Genomic DNA, 18,063 nt, shown 5'->3' on the forward strand with positions numbered 1-18,063 from the left:
ACCAATAAAAGTCAATTTCTGCCCGCTGAAGCCCGTCGCAAACTGATCAGGAGGGCAGATCCTCGAGCTCTCGCCTGATTTGCGCAAAGACGCATGTCCTTCAAGACTACAAGTGTACCTGGAAGACGATTGGATGGAGACCCAGGTCTACGCTGGTCAGTACGGCGAACGCATGCTCGCTTCCGCTGACCTCAATGCGCAGACGATGTCGTCAATGTCGTTGGCAATTTTGAAGAGCTCCCGTCGAGCGAAGATGATGGCGATCGATCCGACGCTACACTCGTTTGCAGGATCACACGCTCCCAAAACTATCTGATCCTCCATCCAGACGTGCTGGTGACCTGCACACGCGTGGCAGAGACGCTCTTCTGCCCGCGCAAAGCGATCCTGCAAGAACGATTGAGGGCCACATCAGAGATCACAGAGGCACTTGTCTACGGCAACTTGCTTCACGAAGTCATGCAACGCTGCCTCGTCGCCGGCAGATTCGACTTGGCTGCTCGAACACAAGCGATTGAGGGATTGCTTGCCAACACGCGCTGCTTGGAGCGACTCTGGGCGCTGTCGCTGGATCGCGCTGCCGTACAGTCTGAGCTCTTATCGCGATCAGCCGGCCTGCCTACCTGGGCCGAGCGCTACTGCAACAGCGAGGAACCAAAAGCGGAAGCCAAGCTGGTCGATCCTCGTTCCGTCGACAAGACAGCCGAGACTCTGAGCTTGCGCAAGATACTCGATATCGAAGAAGACATCTGGAGCCCACGACTTGGTCTGAAAGGCAAGATCGACGCCTCGGTCGAGGTACAAGTGCATGATGAGACGTCACGCAGCGATGTCGTTGCGATCTCGCCGCTCGAAATCAAAACGGGTCGGATGCTGTCGAATATGATCCACCGTGCTCAGACGATGCTTTATACGCTGCTCATGAGCGAGAGATATGATGCGCCCATCGCGCTCGGCTTGCTCGTGTATAGTCAGCAGGAGCATGCTTACAAGGTAGACGCTCTTCGCAACGAGCTACGAGGCCTCCTGATCAGTCGCAATACAATGGTCAACTACCTTGCGACTGCGCCAGCGCGGCGCGAGCCAATCAGCCCGGCGCTCACGCCTTCACAGACCAGCGACTCAACGGGCCAGCTAGTCTCGCCGCGACTCACTGCCTTGGCGTCTTCGCAAGCTTACTGGTCCGACGCCTCGACCTTCAGCCCTCCTCTGGCGTTTTCAAACAGCTCACAATTCGCTCGCGAGCTGGATGACATTGAAGACAATCTTTTAGCGACAGATCGACCGGAATTGGTGCTGCCCGATGGTCTTGACAATGCTGCAGCATGCTCGAGATGCTTCGTGCGACCAGGATGCATGCTCTATCGCAAGGTAAGTAAGGCATCTCACGTGCATTGTCGTCAAGCTGACTTGGACGACGACAGACGTTGGAAGGCCACGACTTTATTGCTGCAGATGGCGATGAGCTTCAGAAGATCTTCGCGAGCGATACCGACCATCTTGAGGAGCACCATGTAGCCTTCTTTCGCAAATGGGAACGCTTACTCTCAATGGAGGACAAGGACCAGATTTGCTACAAGAGAGAGATATGGACAATGTCCGCGCCTGAAAGAGAGCAACAGGGTCGCTGCCTCGCAGACATGCGAGTCAGGAGCCTCGTCCGGGTAGAAGCTCTGGAGCAGTCCGACAAGATACATCGGTACACCTGTGTCATGTCACGCGGCGAGAGCATCCTGCCGACTGGTCTGCTGACTTGCCGGTTGTCGCCTGGCGATCCTGTAGTGGTTTCTGTGCAAGATGGCGCGACCGCAGTGGCGCGCGGCTTCATACTTGACGTCACACCGACTGAACTGAAGCTTGGCCTGGACCATGACCCCGGCAGCTCATTGCGCGGATCGAAAGCAGTCAAATACAGAGTGGACCTCGAAGAGCTACTGGCTGGCACGGGGCGACTACGCGACAATCTTGCGCAGCTATTATACGCGCATGGAGACGTTCGGCTGCGCGCAAAGGTGATCGACCTCATGCCCCCTCGCTTTTGCAGTCGCCATTCGCAAGACAGTATCACCACGGGCACCGGTCTCAATATGGATCAGCATCATGCTCTTGTCATGGCGTTGACGGCCGACGACTATGCACTCGTTCACGGTATGCCGGGTACAGGCAAGACGACGTTGATAGCAGAAATGGTCAAGACATTCGTCGCTCGTGGTCAGACCGTCCTCTTGGCTGCACATACGCATTCGGCAGTCGATACGCTCGTCAGCAAAATCTGCTCGTCCGTACATGTCCTACGTCTAGGTAATATCGATAAGGTCCGTGAAGACCTTCGCCACCTCACGCTCGCCGACAGTGATATGCAAAGTCTTGCCGATGTCGAGCGTATGCTTATGGCGCCGCCTGTAGTCGCGACGACCTGTCTGGGTATCAATCAGTAGGCCTAGCTGCCATCTTGGATAGGTGTTCGCTGACAGAGCAATAGCATCGTCTTCTCCCGGCGACGCTTCGACGTGTGCATTCTTGACGAGGCCTCTCAAGTGCTGCTACCGGTCGCGCTCGGCCCACTCCGGTACGCGGACCGCTTCGTACTCGTCGGTGACCATCATCAGCTGCCTCCCGTCGTTCGCTCGCGACAGGCGCGCAAAGAGGGCTACGATGAGAGCTTATTCAGTCTGCTGTCGACAGCCCGGCCGGAAAGTGTAGCCCATCTCACCATACAATATCGCATGACCGAGCCTATCATGCGACTGGCGAGTCATGCGTTCTACAATGATAAATTGGTCTGTGGCAGCGCAGACACTGCCACGCAGCAACTCCAACTCCCATTGACATTGCCTTTCGCGAATGACTGGTGTTCCGTTCTTTTCAATCCAGCGTAGGCAGTCACAATACGAGTTGCAGGTCGATTGCTGACTTTTTCCGCAGCTGCTGCGTCGGATTTGTCGATACCGATGATCTACCAGCACGAGACAGCTGGCAGAGCGGCTCCTGGAATGACTTCGAATGCACGGTCGTCGTCAAGCTCATCAACGACTTGCTGGCTCGAGGTATTACTCAGCAGCAGATTGGCGTCATCACGCCGTACCGGGAACAGGTCAGACTGCTCAAATCAATGCTGGATAGTCTGCGCGGCATCGAGGTTCTGACGGCAGACAAGAGCCAAGGACGAGACAAGGACTGTGTTATCATCTCACTCGTGCGTAGCAATGAGGAGGGTAGCACAGGTGAGTTGCTCAAGGACTGGCGACGTCTCAATGTATCGATCACACGAGCGCGACGCAAGATGATACTCATCGGCTCGCGGTCCACTGTCTCGAGGATTCCATTTATCGACAAGCTCATCCGCCGTATTGAGCAGCTAGGTCAGGTCGTCAGACCGTCGCGGCTCTAGAGGGCATCTCGCCGACTCGGCTATAGCGGCGCGCGTGCTGGGTCGCCAAGCGATGAGCGGCATCACGTCGATCAGAAGCACTAGATCGCAGCCGGCGTGCGAGCTGAGCATCCCTGCTCGAAGACACGCATCGCGGACTGCTGCCGCTGTCATCTCGTCTAGCGAGAGTCGCAAGAAGCCGCGCAAAGCAGCAAGCAAGGCGGATATGAGAGGGACTGCCGGGAGGTCCGCCGTACGTGATTGACTTGACTGGTCAAGCAGTAGAGTCACTTTGCGCAGCAAGATTGCTCTCTCTGCAGGCTCAGCATGGCTGGATAGACTGATGATGTCGTGCACCCAGCCGGTTGCGCGAGAAGATCTAGCTCGCGCGCCGTCAACCAGATTGCAAGCGAGCTGAAGCTTCAGGTCGAGATCCTCGTCAGGATGACGCAGCAGCCAGGCTGTGATGGTTCTGCGTTGTATGAGTTCGAGAGCGACGCGCTTTGAGTGGCTAGCGTGCAAGACAAGCTGTACAGTCTTCCGTCGAGAGTCGGGCGAAGCAATACTGCCAAAGGATGCAAGCAGATCAAAGCCTGAACGCCTTTGCAGCGCGTGCCAATCCTGCATGTCGCAAGACTAGTCAGGATCAGCAGCTGACAAAACAAGGCGGTGCTTACTGGGTACGAGTGCAAGCCCTCTGTCAAAAAGTCCTGTAGCCATGCCGCGTCTCGATCTGGCTTCTCGCTTGTCGAGAATAAGAGCGGATAAAATAATGGCACATCATCAGCAGACAGTATCGCTCGCTGCAGCAAGAAGCGCATCATTGCTGGGTAGAGGAAAGAACCTGGAGATGCTATGACAGTAACTGCCTTCGCGAGGAAGAGAGCGAGCAGTCCGGGAGGCCGAGGAGTGTCGGAGAGATGACTCGCGTGCTCGAACACGAGCAGCAATTCTGGCTGTTCTCGGAATTCTGCTTCTTGAAGGCGCAAACGGCATCTTGCAAGGAATCGATCTCCCAACATTCTGTCTGGCTTTCGCGGGCTAGCGAGTGCGCAGATAGCAAGACCGAAAAGGCATGTGCTGGCGAGGCCAATCCAATCGCGGGCGCTTAGCTCTGAATCCTCTAGGGCTGCGACTGCAAAAGCCAGGATGAAGACAGGCTCATAAGCAGTCGGGTCCATGCTCTGCTTGCCGCCCAAAGTCTGCGTGAACGCTGCACGCATGCCTTTTCTATCCAGCCCCAGCAGACTCTGTAAAGATGACGAGCTAGTCATGCCCACATCCGGAGTCCACATCAAGAGCGCAGGGCGAAGGCTGAGCATGCGATTTCTTTCTGTGAGGCGAAGCACTTCTAGGATGGCACGGCCAGCTGGGGAGATCCGGGCATCGTAAAGGCTGACGAGCACGCTAGCGACTTCGGCGTCGTCAAGCGTTGCTGGATGAGCTGATACAAGAGCACATAGCAAAGCAATCAGTGAGCCTCGCGTTGGTTGCTCTGGTCGACAGGCGGCCTTGAATGTCGGTTGCGAAACGGCAGTCTTGAACACATTGAGAGCGTCGCTGGCCTACGCATCAAATTAGTGGGTCTGCACGGCCATATCGGAAGATCACCGACTGTGATCTGCGCACGTCGAGCGATACACGTAGCTAGCGCTACGGGTGCGGATGATGCGATCCGATGGCTTGCAACGGCCAAGAGAAGCGGCAAACAGCTCGGTCCGCTAAACAAGTAATGGTCTGGCAGCTGATCGAGCTCGCGCAGCAGACTGACGGTGAGTTTCGACGTTGCCGAGGAGTCCTCTGCTGTCTCGACGTACTGACGAGTGAGCCACTGGCTCGCGCGATGAAGATACGCTGTCAGTAGGGATCCGACCTGCGAAGGGACGTTGTGCGCAAGTGAGCCGAGCACGATGGCCAGCGGCTCAGCTGCTGTTGCAATGTCACATGATGCGATCGCGTCGACTAGCTTTGTGCACACATCCGCCGACAGAATCGGGAATTCGCGCCAGAATGCCAAGCAAAAGGTGAGTGCATCGGCTGACGAACCGTCACACACACCGTCGATGGCCGAGTAAATAGCAGAGCGCAACAGAGGAGAATCCTGGCTGAGCCGCTGCTGGGTCTTGTGGCGGAGCCAAGGACGCTGTGCGAGCAGCGCGCGCGCTAGAGGCAGCATCTCGCTGCCACCTTCACTTTGATTGAGCATCGATGCAGTGACAAGCTCTGTCGCGGGCTGACTGACGCCGATTAAGGCTGCAAGTGCTAGTCTCGTACTCGCCCGAGGGGCCTGGAGCAGCAGATGTTCGGTCCATCGTTTGGCGAGATCTGCTTGTGCTTGTCGCTCGTGCGATGCGAGCCTCGTAGGTAATGAGAAAGCAAGGGATTGACAAGCCGCAAGTAGTATTGTCTCTACGGCGATCGACGAGTGTGCGGTCTTTGAGGCGCTGACCAGCTGAAACCAGTCTTGTAGGAACGATCGCACCGCAGGCACCTCGACTGATGCGGCCAGCGCTTCGAGAGTGCCTGCAGAGAGCAGCTGGTCAGCAGATTCACAGCTGGTGATGTAGCCAATCAGTGCGTCTGATGCAATCATGGGCAAGAGTTGAGGGACCTGCCAACATCTTTAGCTCGATCTGTTGCGACTCGCAAGAATGCAGACCTCGTGGCCGAGCATGTGACACTGTTGCCAGTATACAGTGGCGACAGCACGGTCAGCGTCGCAAGTCTTGTCCAGCTGCTGTGCTACCGTATGGCACAGGGCAAGAATGTCCGTAGCCTGCATGGTCGGAAGCATCAAGAGCATGCCCGTCTGTCCAAATATTTGCAGTCTTGCGGTCGCATCTAGCGTAATATCAGGGTGCAGCAAGGCTGCCAAGCATTTGATTGCGTCTTTGACATGCTTACTTTTGACTGGCATGGTACAGCTTAGTTGTATCGCAAGCAAAGCGCGAGTCTCTGCCGGCAGAGTAGACCAATCTCGTTGGATACCCATTCCATGATGAACGCCGTTGATCGTCCAAGCGAAGCTACCGAGAGCGCTTGTTATGCAGACGAAGGGCTCGCTGGGTTCAGAGGACCGGCTGAAAAGTACGTTTGCCAGCTTGCTCAGGTCAGCCACTGGTCCAGAAGCCGGCGCCAAGTCGTCGAGGAGCTTCAGGACCGGTCGCAAAGCTCTGTTGCCGTACACGAGCCGACGATAGCCGAACAGGACTTCTGAGAGATATTTGACGAGTGCATGGGGGCAGTCCAGGTGGTAGCGGAGCTGCTCGACGCAAGTGCCTAGTAAAGGGCAGACACTGGTGGTCGCAGATGCTGCTGGGGGTATATCGTCCTCTCCAGTCTGCTGCATCTTGGTCAAGTATTTGAGGTGATCACGACTACAACGCAATATGCAACCGTCGAGAAAGCAGATGACGGCTCGTCGGCTGGTATCGCCGTCCTTGCTTATGCTAGACAGTGCCGCGAGCCATATGCGTACTTCGTCGAGTGAACTGGAGAAGGCATCGCTACGTCCTAGGACAAGATGTAGCAGTCGCAATGCGCTTGTCTGCATGGGTGAAGAAGCTTCAGCAGCCGCAAGCTCGGCAAGTTGGCTGAAAGGACTGCTTCGAGTGGCAGTCGCGCCATAAAGGCTGACCAGTGCTGGCGACGACTGTGCCATGTATGTCATAGCGTGTTGCGAACTCAGGGCTGAGAGTGGGCTCGATGCAGTGTCAAGCAGCTTGGCCGAATCGAAGCGCAATCCGCGTAAAAGCTCATGGGGATAGGTACAGAGGCAGCGCAAGATGGCATTAGCGAGCAGCGACTCGTCTTCGCTGCTGGTCGTCTGGCGTACAGGGTCTGATTGACGATACTTTGAGAGCATACCGAGCAAGACCTGGGGATCGGGCAAACGCTGGCCGAGTTCGAGGCTGAATTGCTGGCGCGCTGACGCGTCGAGCGAAGACAGTCTGCGCTGACAGGCCTGTGCGCACGCGAGCAGTAGCTGGGCACTCAAGAGTTTGACAATGCCACTGGGATGCTGAAAACTTTTTGCGAAGTACGCTCGCCCAAGTTGCGGCGGAATAGTAGCGTCCAAAATAACGGTTTGCGGTCCGCTGCCTCCGTCTTTGAGAGCAAGTGGTAACATCAGTATGCGCAGTGCGAAGCCTACGTTGATGATCCAGCGAGACGAGGGCCTTGGCTCGAGGCCAGGTGCAAGGCGAGACCAATAGCCAGCTCGAAGCGCATCAGAGTCCTGCAGCGCAGCTGTGATGATACTCTCGGCGCGATCATCGCCAAGGCGATTCTTTGACAGGGCTTGCGCAAGCATGCTGAGCGTCTTGCGTACTGCACCCGCAGAAGGGCCATGCCCAATTTTTGCTGGCCTTTGCGAAGCGAGCCAGGCAACATTCGCTAGCAGGAAGCGTTCAACCGATTCTGCCGGAACAATATCAATACCTCCGACGACTCGCTCTGGCTGGTCTCGCGCCAAAAGTGCTGCGCAGCTTTCTCTACTATCCTGGATGACGCCCAACTTGGTATCGTATCTCACGGCCGGGTCTAGTATGACGGTCTCAAACATTGTGGCCAGAACTTTGCCGACGATAGCAACATGATCGTCTGGCAGAAATTTGAAGACGTTCGAAGAGAGACCCTTCAGCGATAGGATTTCTGTCTTTAAGCCTGGGCTAGATCTTGCGAGCACTCGCAGCAAGAACGCCAGAGTGAGCATTCGTAGGTCGGGATTGGCCAAGGGATCTTTGTGAGGGGTCTTGCGCCTAGTGCTGAGCAATAAAGCAAGTCTCTTGCTATCCAAAGCCATAGTACTCCACAGCTTGCGGACAGATACTCCAGCGCAATTGACGAGCGCATGACAGAGCTCTGTGCAGACTATGTTGAGGTCGAGCCGGCCTGTAGATAAGCTCCTGCTGAGTTTGGTGAGATGCGATTGCATGAACGAGGCTACGACGGGGCCCATTGGATCCTCATCGACTGCCAAACGGCGTTTGTTCTCGACTTTGACAACGATGCAGAGACAGCGCATCGCAAGCAGGGTGACTTGAGTATGGGATGCATGCAGGCCGCTCTGCCACAGACCGAACAGTGTGGAGAAGTCGCTGCTTGCAAGCTGGTGCCAAAGCGTAGCAACATCTTCGGAGCCGAACTTTGCTTTCTCTTTGCCCTTGATGCTGATTCGGCAAGCTAGACATAGCTCGACAGACTTCAATGCAGCTGCGCATATGCTCAGATCATTGCTTTCTAGCTGTCGCAAGATGGCCCATGCATCACTGGACATGTCTTGCCAAAGACACGCCGAAAGATGTCGGCGCAAAAATGCAGATACTCAAATCGCGCGCGCGTCAAATATTGATGGAGCGCACTCGACCGAAGCCCAGCTTCGCAAAGGAGCGCAGCGTGTCTTGATTATGATCTCAAGCTCGATGGCCCAGTCTGATCACTTTTTGTTGCCTCCTGCTCATATACTGTGTTGTCTCGCTGCGCACGCAGCCAATGGCAAACTTCAGGCTTCATACAGTAGGCGTCTGTGACCAATGGCAGCATATAGCAAGACACGCAATAATTGGGAGGGGGCAGCAGACGATACCTCCTGAGACGAGGCTGACTTGCAGATTCAGGGGTGATCCCCATGCGGGTATCATGCAAGCTTCCAAGGTGTCGGTTCGCGGGACTTGCGTTGCGAAGCTACGATCGCATGGATGGTGACATAGTGATGCGAGCATGTGTGCATGTCGGGTAAATGATCTGACTCACGACTCGTACAAACTTGCAAAGAGTCGATATGCTGTCTGCAAAGCTACCAAAAGTTTGACAGCTCATGTTCAGCGATTGATCACTGTCTGAACACACCCTGAGTCGGTGCATTGCGAGTGTGACAGCGCTGTCCGTTTGCAACGGATGAACTGCCTGAATGAGAGATTCGCGCTAAGTCTGAGCGCGAGGAGTCACGTGTTTCGAACACGTGGCTCTGGTCTTGACGCGATCATGTGACCTGCCATTGCGTAGGCACGAAACGCTCTGATAGCTCGTGTGTGATTATGGCTACCTCATTTGAAGCTCTGGACGAGGTTTCAGATCGATTATACGACATTTGCGAGAAAGCTGCCAGGCTTCCGCAAAGGCTATCACATGCTCATCAGCTCGATTCGGAAGCTTTTTGCCGGAAATTTGCTTCCTCGGAAGGTTACTGGCTACTCATATATCTGTGAGAAATTGTCACTTCGGTGACTCTAAACGCCACCGAGCGAGTGTCAAGTGATCACGTGACGTTAACCTTTGACACGTGTCAATCAAACACTTTGACACGTGTCAATCTGTATGTCAGTAGGCCTTGAGGCCTTGACCGAAGACCGCTCCGCCTTCGACCGCCGAACAAACCCTTTCTCTTCTCTTTGCTTGTGATCGGTTCAAATTGATCGATGCACTGTGATGCGATCAGTAGCAGTAGTGGCCGATGACGACCAGCAGATCGAAACTTCACACGAGCATTGCACGATCAATATCCCAAGATCTGCATACTCACCAAGCAGGCTCGCGCACGCTGTGTCAGCGGACTGTGACATCCATCATCGATCGTGAGCTCAGGCGCATACGCTGTCGCTTACTTGTCTCGAAAAGTCCCGGCATGCATTGCTCGCTACTTATCGAGCCTGGAGGAGACCTACGCAATCTTCGCAGAAGCGGGTGGGGTCGTCGAGTCCATGGCGAGGCAAGGCATAACGTACGTCTCAAGACAGCGGGGCAGCATTTGGGCGGAACGCTCAGCGAGATATGAGCTCCTCAAATCGACTCGCGCGAAAACACTCAGTTGCAGTAATCGCGAGACACTCCTCGCCGCTTTGACTTCTTTCTGCGTGCATCAATTCCAAGACAATCTCTTGGAGAATTCCGCATCGGGTGTGCCGTCCGATTCTGCCCCGCGCGTTATACCAACCTCGCTAAGCTATCGTGTTCACGTTCGTGGCGTTGTCCGATTCATTTGCCGGATGTGAGGTTCGTATACAAACAATGCAACGGTGCCTTTGTACATCATGCTCTGCTCAGCACAATCTGCTCTGACAGTCAAATGGACTCGTCTGTGACTGGCGCCGCTTGCTCTAATGGATGCTGTGCGCACTGGAATGATGATGACGATCTCCAGCGTCGCTTGCAAGACCAGCTCGAATCGAGACTTTCTTCCCGTCACACGAACCGCCAGACGTCAGTGGAGTGACCTTTATGGGCTCCGAGCTGTCGTTGCCCTCGGGATCCATGCAGAACTGATCGCCGTTTTCGGGGCCGCCTGCATGCCGTGGGTGAATTTGGCAGCAGAGCAAGTGTGAATGGCTACCTTTCAGGGTGCCAGCGTCGGTGGCATAGAAATCTGTATGATGACTGCAGGGCTGAAGCAGTCCGAGAGCACCTAAAAGGCATTTAGCAACATGCTGGACTATTTGGCCATAACTGACCAGCTTGCGTACAAGACAAGACTGCCCAGCCCTCCTTCAGTAGGACCGTACGCGTGTCGGCAAGTGCTCCAGAAATGAGCGTCCAAAGCGCGAAGAGAGCTATCGTGTAGTGCATGTTGCCCACGGGACGCAGCTGCAAACGGCGATATAAGTACAGACAGAATGTCGTCAGCGACATGACACGTCTTCGCCGCAAGGTTTCATCTTGATCCGCAGAACGACGGATCAACTGAGACTCGGCGATGGGCACTCCTGTCACATACGGGAAAAGAGACCTCAGGCATCAATCATGCAGGGTATATTGGCCACGCTGTCCGCGACAGCCTGGTTGGTCTAGCTGGTTCGGCAGGAGGGTTTGAATCCGTCAAGGAGCTCAGGACGGGGCTGAAGGGCTGCGCATGTCAGTTGCATGACCAGCGCTCGACCAAGGCATACGAAAGACTCTTCGTGGCGTGCATCGATGTGCCTGCATCTTGAGCCGATACAAACCTGAATAACCGCAGACTTGGACATGTCGATTGATTCGATCCGCTCGGCTTAGGAGCTGTCGCAGACAGGCAACAGATGATGAGACCTTCTTGACACTAGCGGCGGCCTGCGTGAGTTGGGAATGTGAGAGAGCTGATGCGCTCATGGGCTGGCTTCTCGCGCTTCTCAGTCGCGTCGATCAGTCACTTCTGCGTCAGTGCCACTACCCAGCACCAGCTGGCCATCTGAGCTAATGTCGAGCGCCGAAGCCGAGTCTGAGCCGAGAACGTCTGAGCAGCCAGAAGGATCCACGGACCCAGCCGCGCAGCTTGCGAACGTCTACAGCATTCCTTCTAAGCCAGACCGGACACTGTTCTTTGAAAAGCGCAAGCAATACAAGGAACTCCAGAGTCAATGGCAGAGTGTGACAATGGTACAGACCCACTGACAAGTGACAGTCAGGTCTCATTAGCTGATCAGACAGCGTGCGCAGACGACAGAATTGCTCAGACTAGAATATCTCGACTTGGAGGCCAGGGAGGATGTCTTGCGGGACGAGCTCAAGTGCCTAGCGCTCGTCATTATTCTGTCCGTGATGCTGATGCATTCAGCAGTCTTCTGATCAGTCAATTCCAGGCGGGTGACCACGAAGTCGCCGTCGCGCTCGACAGAGTACAAGAGACACCTCAAGATGTCGAGCGACTCGTGCTCATCTCAACTTTACCGCAAGCGACGCAACCGTCTTCTCAGCCAGCTCGAGCTCGCACGGAGTCTTCAATCGCGCCGTCTCATGCTCATGTTACTCCACAGCAAGCCAAGGACGTCGAGATGCGCATCGCCTGAAGCTCAGGCGTCAAGCTGATGTACATGTTGTTTTCACTACTGCACATACGTTCGACAATACGCACGACGTGTGCAACCGTGCGGTACAAACAACAGAATGTGCGGTCTACAAATACCGGTTTGGTCTTCGCGCTTCCGTCGCGGCGGCGAGTTTGGGCGGACTGTTGACGACGCGCAATGCGCCCTTGCCACGATCTACGGCAGGCGCACTCGCTGCCAACGGCCATGATGGCACCCAATCTGGCATGACGAATGTCTTCGCTGTGCCAGTCGTACTCTCAGACGTCTCCGATGTCGTGCGCTCCATGCCAATACGAATCTTCGGAATCGCCAGGTTGTTCATTGACTTGGACAAGCCTTCCCGCCGTGTTCCCATCGGTGCAGACACAGCGCGATCTTGCTGGGGAGGCGCGTAGCCCAGAATGCTTTCGAACCAGCCCCGAGGTGCGTAGGATACTGGCGAGCCACCGACTGGCTCTTCTCGCAGCGATACCTCATGCATCAGTCCTGCTCGAGCGGCGCTTGTCCCAGATGGAGTGCGCCGTAGACCGCCAAAGCTACTGATTCGCTTATCCGGCGGCGATCGAATGGCTACAGACCCGAGATAGGGATATGAATCGACAGACTCGCCACGCGTCGAAGTGCTATCGTTCAGCTTCTGCTCTCCCACATGCCATGGCTGGTCTGACCCTCGCCGCAGCTGACTGGCAAAGTTAAAGGCGCCACCCATGGTCTTTGGGCTGACCGCCGTGTCCGGATGGTCTGCGGACATGCTCTTTTGGACCGATAAACCGCTGTCCGACGATAGATCTCTTCGAGCAGACGGACGAGTGAATTGTAGCGTCGAGACCGGCGGACGATCGCGGTCATCAGGAGCAGACACCGACTGGCCGAATGCAAAAGGACTCGTGCTCAGTCGACGGGCAAGCCTCTGACCATAGTGTCGCCTGGTCGCAAAGACGAGGGCGCCAATGAGAAGGCCTGCCATGGCCAGGCCGCCGACGGTGCCTGCAATCACCTTACTGGACGTCGTCGTCGTCGTACCAGCTGCAACTACCGGTGCGGAGCTTATCGTCGCAGTCGCCACTGTATCTGTATCCGTCGCAGTCACTAAGACGTTGCCGGGCGCACTTGAAGGTCCCTCGTCGGCAGCGGTAGATAGTACGGCAGGTGGCGTGGTAGGCAAGACCGAAACGATGCTTGTCGCGCTACTCGTCATGTGATGTGGCACTCTCGCTTTGGTGGTCAGCGCTTTGTGCGAGACGTGCGTCGCAGTCGAAGCATGAGCTGTCGCTTCGGCCGTTGATCTGCGCTCAGGCGAGATTTGACCAGGCACAAAAGTCGATCCGTACGACCATCCCTGTTCTGCGTTACCGGAGAGGAACACGATTTGACTGACGGAGGCCTCTGCAGACTTCAACTCGAGCCTTTGCACGTCGGCAGTATCTACGCCGTACGCGAACACAATCTGATGCAGACCTTGCGCATTCGTCGCATTCGATACCAGGGTAGCCGTATGCCAGGCAAGCGCAGGAAATGTGTCGTTGAGCGTCTGATTAATGGTCAGAGGCATCCAGGCCCAAGCGGAAGGGTTGGACATGTTGAGCAGATGAAAGTCTCCCATCGTGATCTCATCCGAGCCGAGTCCACCGTGCACAAGCACAGTCTTGTCAGGCAGCGCGACAGCGACATGGCCCATTCTTGGCTCTGGCGCTTGACCCGACACAGGCTACGGGATCACTTCAGCATGGCATGCTGGTAAAGAGCAGGTGCGGGCTCACCATAAGTGTCCAATCACGCGAAGAGGCATTGAAGACGAGGAGATGCTGCAACGACTCGAGCGTACCGTCGACGGCTTGACCGCCAATGAAGACGACAGCATCTTGTGCCGGCGTCGAAACGGCGGCATAGTCTGAAATTGCAGGCTTATATTGCGCCTGACTGTTGGCAAGCGTGTTGGCCTGTACGATCTCCTGAAACTTCTTCAAGTTCGGCTCTGTCTTGGCCTTGCTTGCCTTGAGCAAGACCGGCAATACCGATGGTGTCTTCAGGGCCGCTGCTCTTATGGTGACGCTGCTTGTCGCTGCTTCTGTCGCTGACGCCTGCAAACCGGTGCGATCTTTGATTATCGAGGCATCGCGAGACTGATCGACAAGGACGCTCTGTGGCAGCGCGGTTGACGACATCGTCGCGTGGGTGACTGACGTTGCACCATCGCCAGAGCTTGCAGACGCAGAACTGACCACATTCGGCGCTGACAGCAGTTCAAACGGTATGCTCTCGATCGTGCCGTTGTCGGCGTGATAGATATCGATGCCGAGATAGCCAACACGATCAAGCGAACACGTGTAAGGCTCAGCAATACCGCCGTAGACGTAGACCGTTTTGCCCCCGTCGAGCGCGACGGCCTGGTTTTGTCGTCGCCTAGGCGGTATATATGTTGTATTACTGACGATCGATGCTTGCCACTGCGGAGCGAATGATGCAGCGGTGTGCGAGCTGCTGGCATTGCTCGTGTCAAGGGAATATATGAGCGCGTCATTATTGCAATCTTGCGTGAGACCGCCGACGATATAGATTCTCTCGTCCTCTCCCAGCGCTATAGCTGCGAAGGCGTGTGGCGTCAAGCCTTCTTCCCAGCCTCGTGTGCTCTCATTCGCCATTGTCAAAGGGCTGAACGGCAGCGTTGCGGACGCATTGGCTGCACTTGCATACGATTTCGAGAGATCCAGCAGGGTGACCTCGTTGGTAATAAGGCCCTGCTCATCCTCACCGCCGATGAGAAGCAGAGATTGACGACTCGGTAGGTACACTGCAGAATGACCATAACGGGATTTGGCCGTTGTCGCGGTAAGGGGCCGATCATGTTGGACATGCGACGCATTCGCTGTCATAGGCCACGAGTCTACCATTGCTGCGCTACCGAGGGCATCCTGCAGTACGCTCGAAGCTGATACATTATTTGCGGGCGTCTGAGTGTCATTGATGCGATGAGGCTCGACAAAGTCAGCGGTATCGACCGCCGTCGCATTTAGCGCATGAGATGTGGCGCCGTTGTGCGTCGAGGCTAATCTCACCGCCAGAGGCTGAGCTGTGCGAATCTTGGCCTTTGGATTGCTAGCTGCCAGTACATGTCCGTTTGCTTTGAAGGCGATCTGCGTCGAGGCAGCGTTCGATGTCGGCAAAGCACACAAGCTGACCACAAGTCCGCTGATAAGCTGGCGACTTCGCTTGCGCATGCCTGACACCTGAGCTCGCAGGGAGGGGCACCGCTTGTCCGAAGAGTACCGGCTAGGCTGCGGCGCTGCAGTTGCGTAGAAAATCAACTCACGCGTCACGCGAAATTAGACTCGTGACTCGTGTCGCGTGACGAGGCTGCTGTGAGTAACGATAGGACCAGGCAGGCTACATGGCTGTCGAAGAATCAGACGAAGAGCTTCTGGTCGTAGCATCGCCGAGTGAGCAGCTTCCGATGCGTCTGGCAGCTGGACAAGCTGAATCCTAACGAATGCAGAGAAACAGAAAGCAGCACCTCAGCATGCCTTGGTCTATGCGTCAACGGCACGGAGGGCGCCAGGAGCACATCACACTGATGTTGCCTTGCCGCGAATAGCCCAGAGCCGGTCTTCAGAGCTTGCACGAGCGCTCGCAGCCGAGCGAAAGCCTCGCGACCTCACGGACCGACGTGACAAGCGTGCGTCACTTGCCCTGTTCTGCTCCTTGCAGTGTGCTCAACGCGATCCAAAGCAGCTGCATCATCCTTCTTGGCTGCATCTACAAAGGTGCATACTTTACTAAAGCATCAGGAATTCCGACGCAATGCATCTCGCGCGACGTCCTTTGGTGAACCAGCTGCAAGGAGGCACCGGCGTATATTCCAGGCAGACGAGCAGCCTCACGCAAGCACGTCGCGTGCCACGCAAGCTGACCGTCTTCCGTCTCAGCCATGCTCACCCGACCCAGCGCGTCAGCGTGGTGACGATCTCACACTCGTCGAAGATCTCGAGCCGTGTCCCCTTCCTCATAGGCAGCGTCCAGACGATCCAGACTATCAGCAGATCGAGCCTTATTCGGGGATCAGATTGCGGGACCGCATACTCGCCCATGCAGAGCTCGAGGAGCATCTCGAAGATCGGTTCTACCTCTCACCACGGCGGATCTACTCGATGGTGCGCGAAGTGCCTGGCCGTGCCGGCCATCTCGATCTGCCTATCGAACGCGACTGGATCGTCATCGGCATACTGTGCGAAAAGAGTCCAATCAGGATGACAAGTCAGATCGGCGATATAAATCAGCCCGCACAGGATGAACCTGCCGACGAAGAGCTCGACGAAGTATTGGGCTCTGCTGCTGGCAAGGGACGCAGAGGCAATGCATTGCAAGCAAAGCAGCGGACGAAAAAGTCCAGGCGATACATCAGCTTCAAGTTCGTTGACCTCGGTTCACTCAATGCGGGCGGTGGAGAAGGCGTGATGAATGTGCAACTCTTCGAGGCCGAGCATGAGCTCGAGCATCGATCAGGACACTCGTCGGACGAAGAGCAAATTACCGCCAAAAGATACCGCATCCGAAAAGAGACGTACTCCCGCGATGGCCAAGGCAGGAAAGGTCAGATCCAGAAACGGCATTATACTGGCGGCAGTGGCGGAGCATACGAGGCTTTCTGGAAGGCGCAAAACGGCACCGTCGTCGCAATTCTCAATCCGAACCTTAGGCGACAGCGTCCGGTGAGCTCTTCTCTCGCATCAGTCTTCGGGCGCTGATAGAAGCGCAGCTACCGGGCAGGCCAGATACAAAGATGATCATGCTCTCGCCAGAGAATGCTACATCTGTGCTGCTCATTGGTCACGCCAGAGACCTCGGCGAGTGCGAAGCGACTAGACGAGACGGCCAGCCTTGTACCGCCTGGTGTGATCGAAGAGCCCACCCGGTCTGCGACTTCCACCTCGAGAGCAATCTTGCGAAGCAAAGAGCAAGACGGCCAGAGTTCTCTACGGGTAATTCAGGAATGTCCACAGGCCTCACACGTGGCAAAGCTGCTCGAAAGGGCGCCGTCAAAGGCGGCGGCAAGCTTGGCTTTGGGCCAGCACGCGAAGACGACAAGCCCGACTATGCGAATAAGACTGGCTTGCTGCCTCGCAATAACAAAACCGTCATCGAGGGGGTGACGACCTTTGTCATGGCCAGCTCGCTCACGGAGATGCCCAAGCGACGCCGCTTTGGCGAGTCGACCTACTCTGAGCCTTTAGACCCAAGCTCGAAAGAAGCGAAGAAACGTCGCCACGACCAATCAGAGAAGGAGATTCGTCTTAAAGAGGGATTCGCAGAGATGCTCAAAAATGACCGCGGTTCGATTGGCGCTCAGTACTTGCGAGAGGTCCAAGCGAACAAAACCGCTCGGTCTGAGGGCGCTGCGCCGACCACTGCAGCTCAGGAAGATCAAGCGCAACTAGCAATGCAGCGAGAGCTCAAGCAGCGAGTCTACGATCCTACGAAGCTCCGCATGATGGGCTTTGATCCCGTCGCCGACAAACACACAACCAGAAGTTTCGTCGATCCAGAGTCTCAACAAGCTCAGGTTAGTGCAGATGAGGATCGAAGATTGATTTGTCTCATCGTGTGCCCGTGCAGAGCAAAGCAATGGCAGCGCTTGAAGCCAAGCGAGCCAAATCCAGGATCAACCCTAAGCTCAATGCGCCGCCCACGAGGGTCTCAAATGTGCGTGCACCACTAAGCCCGGTCACTCCTGCCGAGCTGCTTGTTGAGCTGTAATGCAATGCTCAGCACATTGCCAGGGTCGCCAAGCGAGATCAGCCGTCCGCTGTCCGACAGCTGTGCTGCGAAGCCACAATGGCGCTCTCGCTCGCGTCATGTCTCGCAAGCGTTGCAGCATGTGCAGCACTTGTGAAATCTTGCCATGCAGGGCGACTGACG

The 18,063-nt window shown here is 55.8% G+C and overlaps 6 protein-coding genes across 6 annotated transcripts; 3 read left to right on the top strand and 3 right to left on the bottom strand.

Annotated features, from left to right (window-relative positions):
• Nucleotides 1-309: 309 nt before the first annotated feature.
• On the top strand, nt 310-3,391 carry L969DRAFT_42474 (uncharacterized protein; the record flags this gene model as incomplete). Its single annotated transcript, XM_014715512.1, has 5 exons — nt 310-1,137; nt 1,246-1,396; nt 1,456-2,434; nt 2,483-2,875; nt 2,896-3,391. Coding segments are annotated over 5 exons (2,847 nt in total), but the record flags the coding sequence as incomplete, so codon positions are not given.
• Nucleotides 3,359-8,648, bottom strand: L969DRAFT_43547 (uncharacterized protein; the record flags this gene model as incomplete). The annotated part of the gene is made up of 4 exons (XM_014715514.1): nt 3,359-3,991; nt 4,048-4,935; nt 4,986-5,981; nt 6,030-8,648. 4 exons carry the CDS (start codon nt 8,646-8,648, stop codon nt 3,359-3,361), a joined length of 5,136 nt encoding a protein of 1,711 aa, XP_014571000.1.
• Nucleotides 8,649-10,120: 1,472 nt separating this feature from the next.
• On the bottom strand, nt 10,121-11,454 carry L969DRAFT_84235 (uncharacterized protein). Its single transcript, XM_014715515.1, has 3 exons — nt 10,819-11,454; nt 10,701-10,772; nt 10,121-10,652 (listed from the first exon to the last, which is right to left on the bottom strand). The coding sequence occupies exons 1-3, from the start codon at nt 10,994-10,996 to the stop codon at nt 10,468-10,470; spliced, it is 435 nt and encodes a 144-aa protein (XP_014571001.1). The 5' UTR covers nt 10,997-11,454; the 3' UTR covers nt 10,121-10,467.
• An 85-nt stretch (nt 11,455-11,539) lies between these two features.
• Nucleotides 11,540-12,129, top strand: L969DRAFT_91833 (uncharacterized protein; the record flags this gene model as incomplete). The annotated part of the gene is made up of 3 exons (XM_014715516.1): nt 11,540-11,719; nt 11,780-11,850; nt 11,901-12,129. 3 exons carry the CDS (start codon nt 11,540-11,542, stop codon nt 12,127-12,129), a joined length of 480 nt encoding a protein of 159 aa, XP_014571002.1.
• Nucleotides 12,130-12,186: 57 nt separating this feature from the next.
• On the bottom strand, nt 12,187-15,434 carry L969DRAFT_84240 (uncharacterized protein). The gene is made up of 2 exons (XM_014715517.1): nt 13,911-15,434; nt 12,187-13,858 (listed from the first exon to the last, which is right to left on the bottom strand). The coding sequence occupies exons 1-2, from the start codon at nt 15,366-15,368 to the stop codon at nt 12,236-12,238; spliced, it is 3,081 nt and encodes a 1,026-aa protein (XP_014571003.1). The 5' UTR covers nt 15,369-15,434; the 3' UTR covers nt 12,187-12,235.
• Nucleotides 15,435-15,538: 104 nt separating this feature from the next.
• On the top strand, nt 15,539-18,037 carry L969DRAFT_43016 (uncharacterized protein; the record flags this gene model as incomplete). The annotated part of the gene is made up of 6 exons (XM_014715518.1): nt 15,539-15,587; nt 15,644-15,823; nt 15,880-16,856; nt 16,904-17,707; nt 17,761-17,897; nt 17,935-18,037. The coding sequence occupies 6 exons, from the start codon at nt 15,539-15,541 to the stop codon at nt 18,035-18,037; spliced, it is 2,250 nt and encodes a 749-aa protein (XP_014571004.1).
• Between the last annotated feature and the right edge of the window lie 26 nt (nt 18,038-18,063).

This window comes from Mixia osmundae (genome assembly GCF_000708205.1).
Source record: "Mixia osmundae IAM 14324 unplaced genomic scaffold scaffold_1, whole genome shotgun sequence".
Lineage (NCBI taxonomy): Eukaryota > Fungi > Basidiomycota > Mixiomycetes > Mixiales > Mixiaceae > Mixia > Mixia osmundae.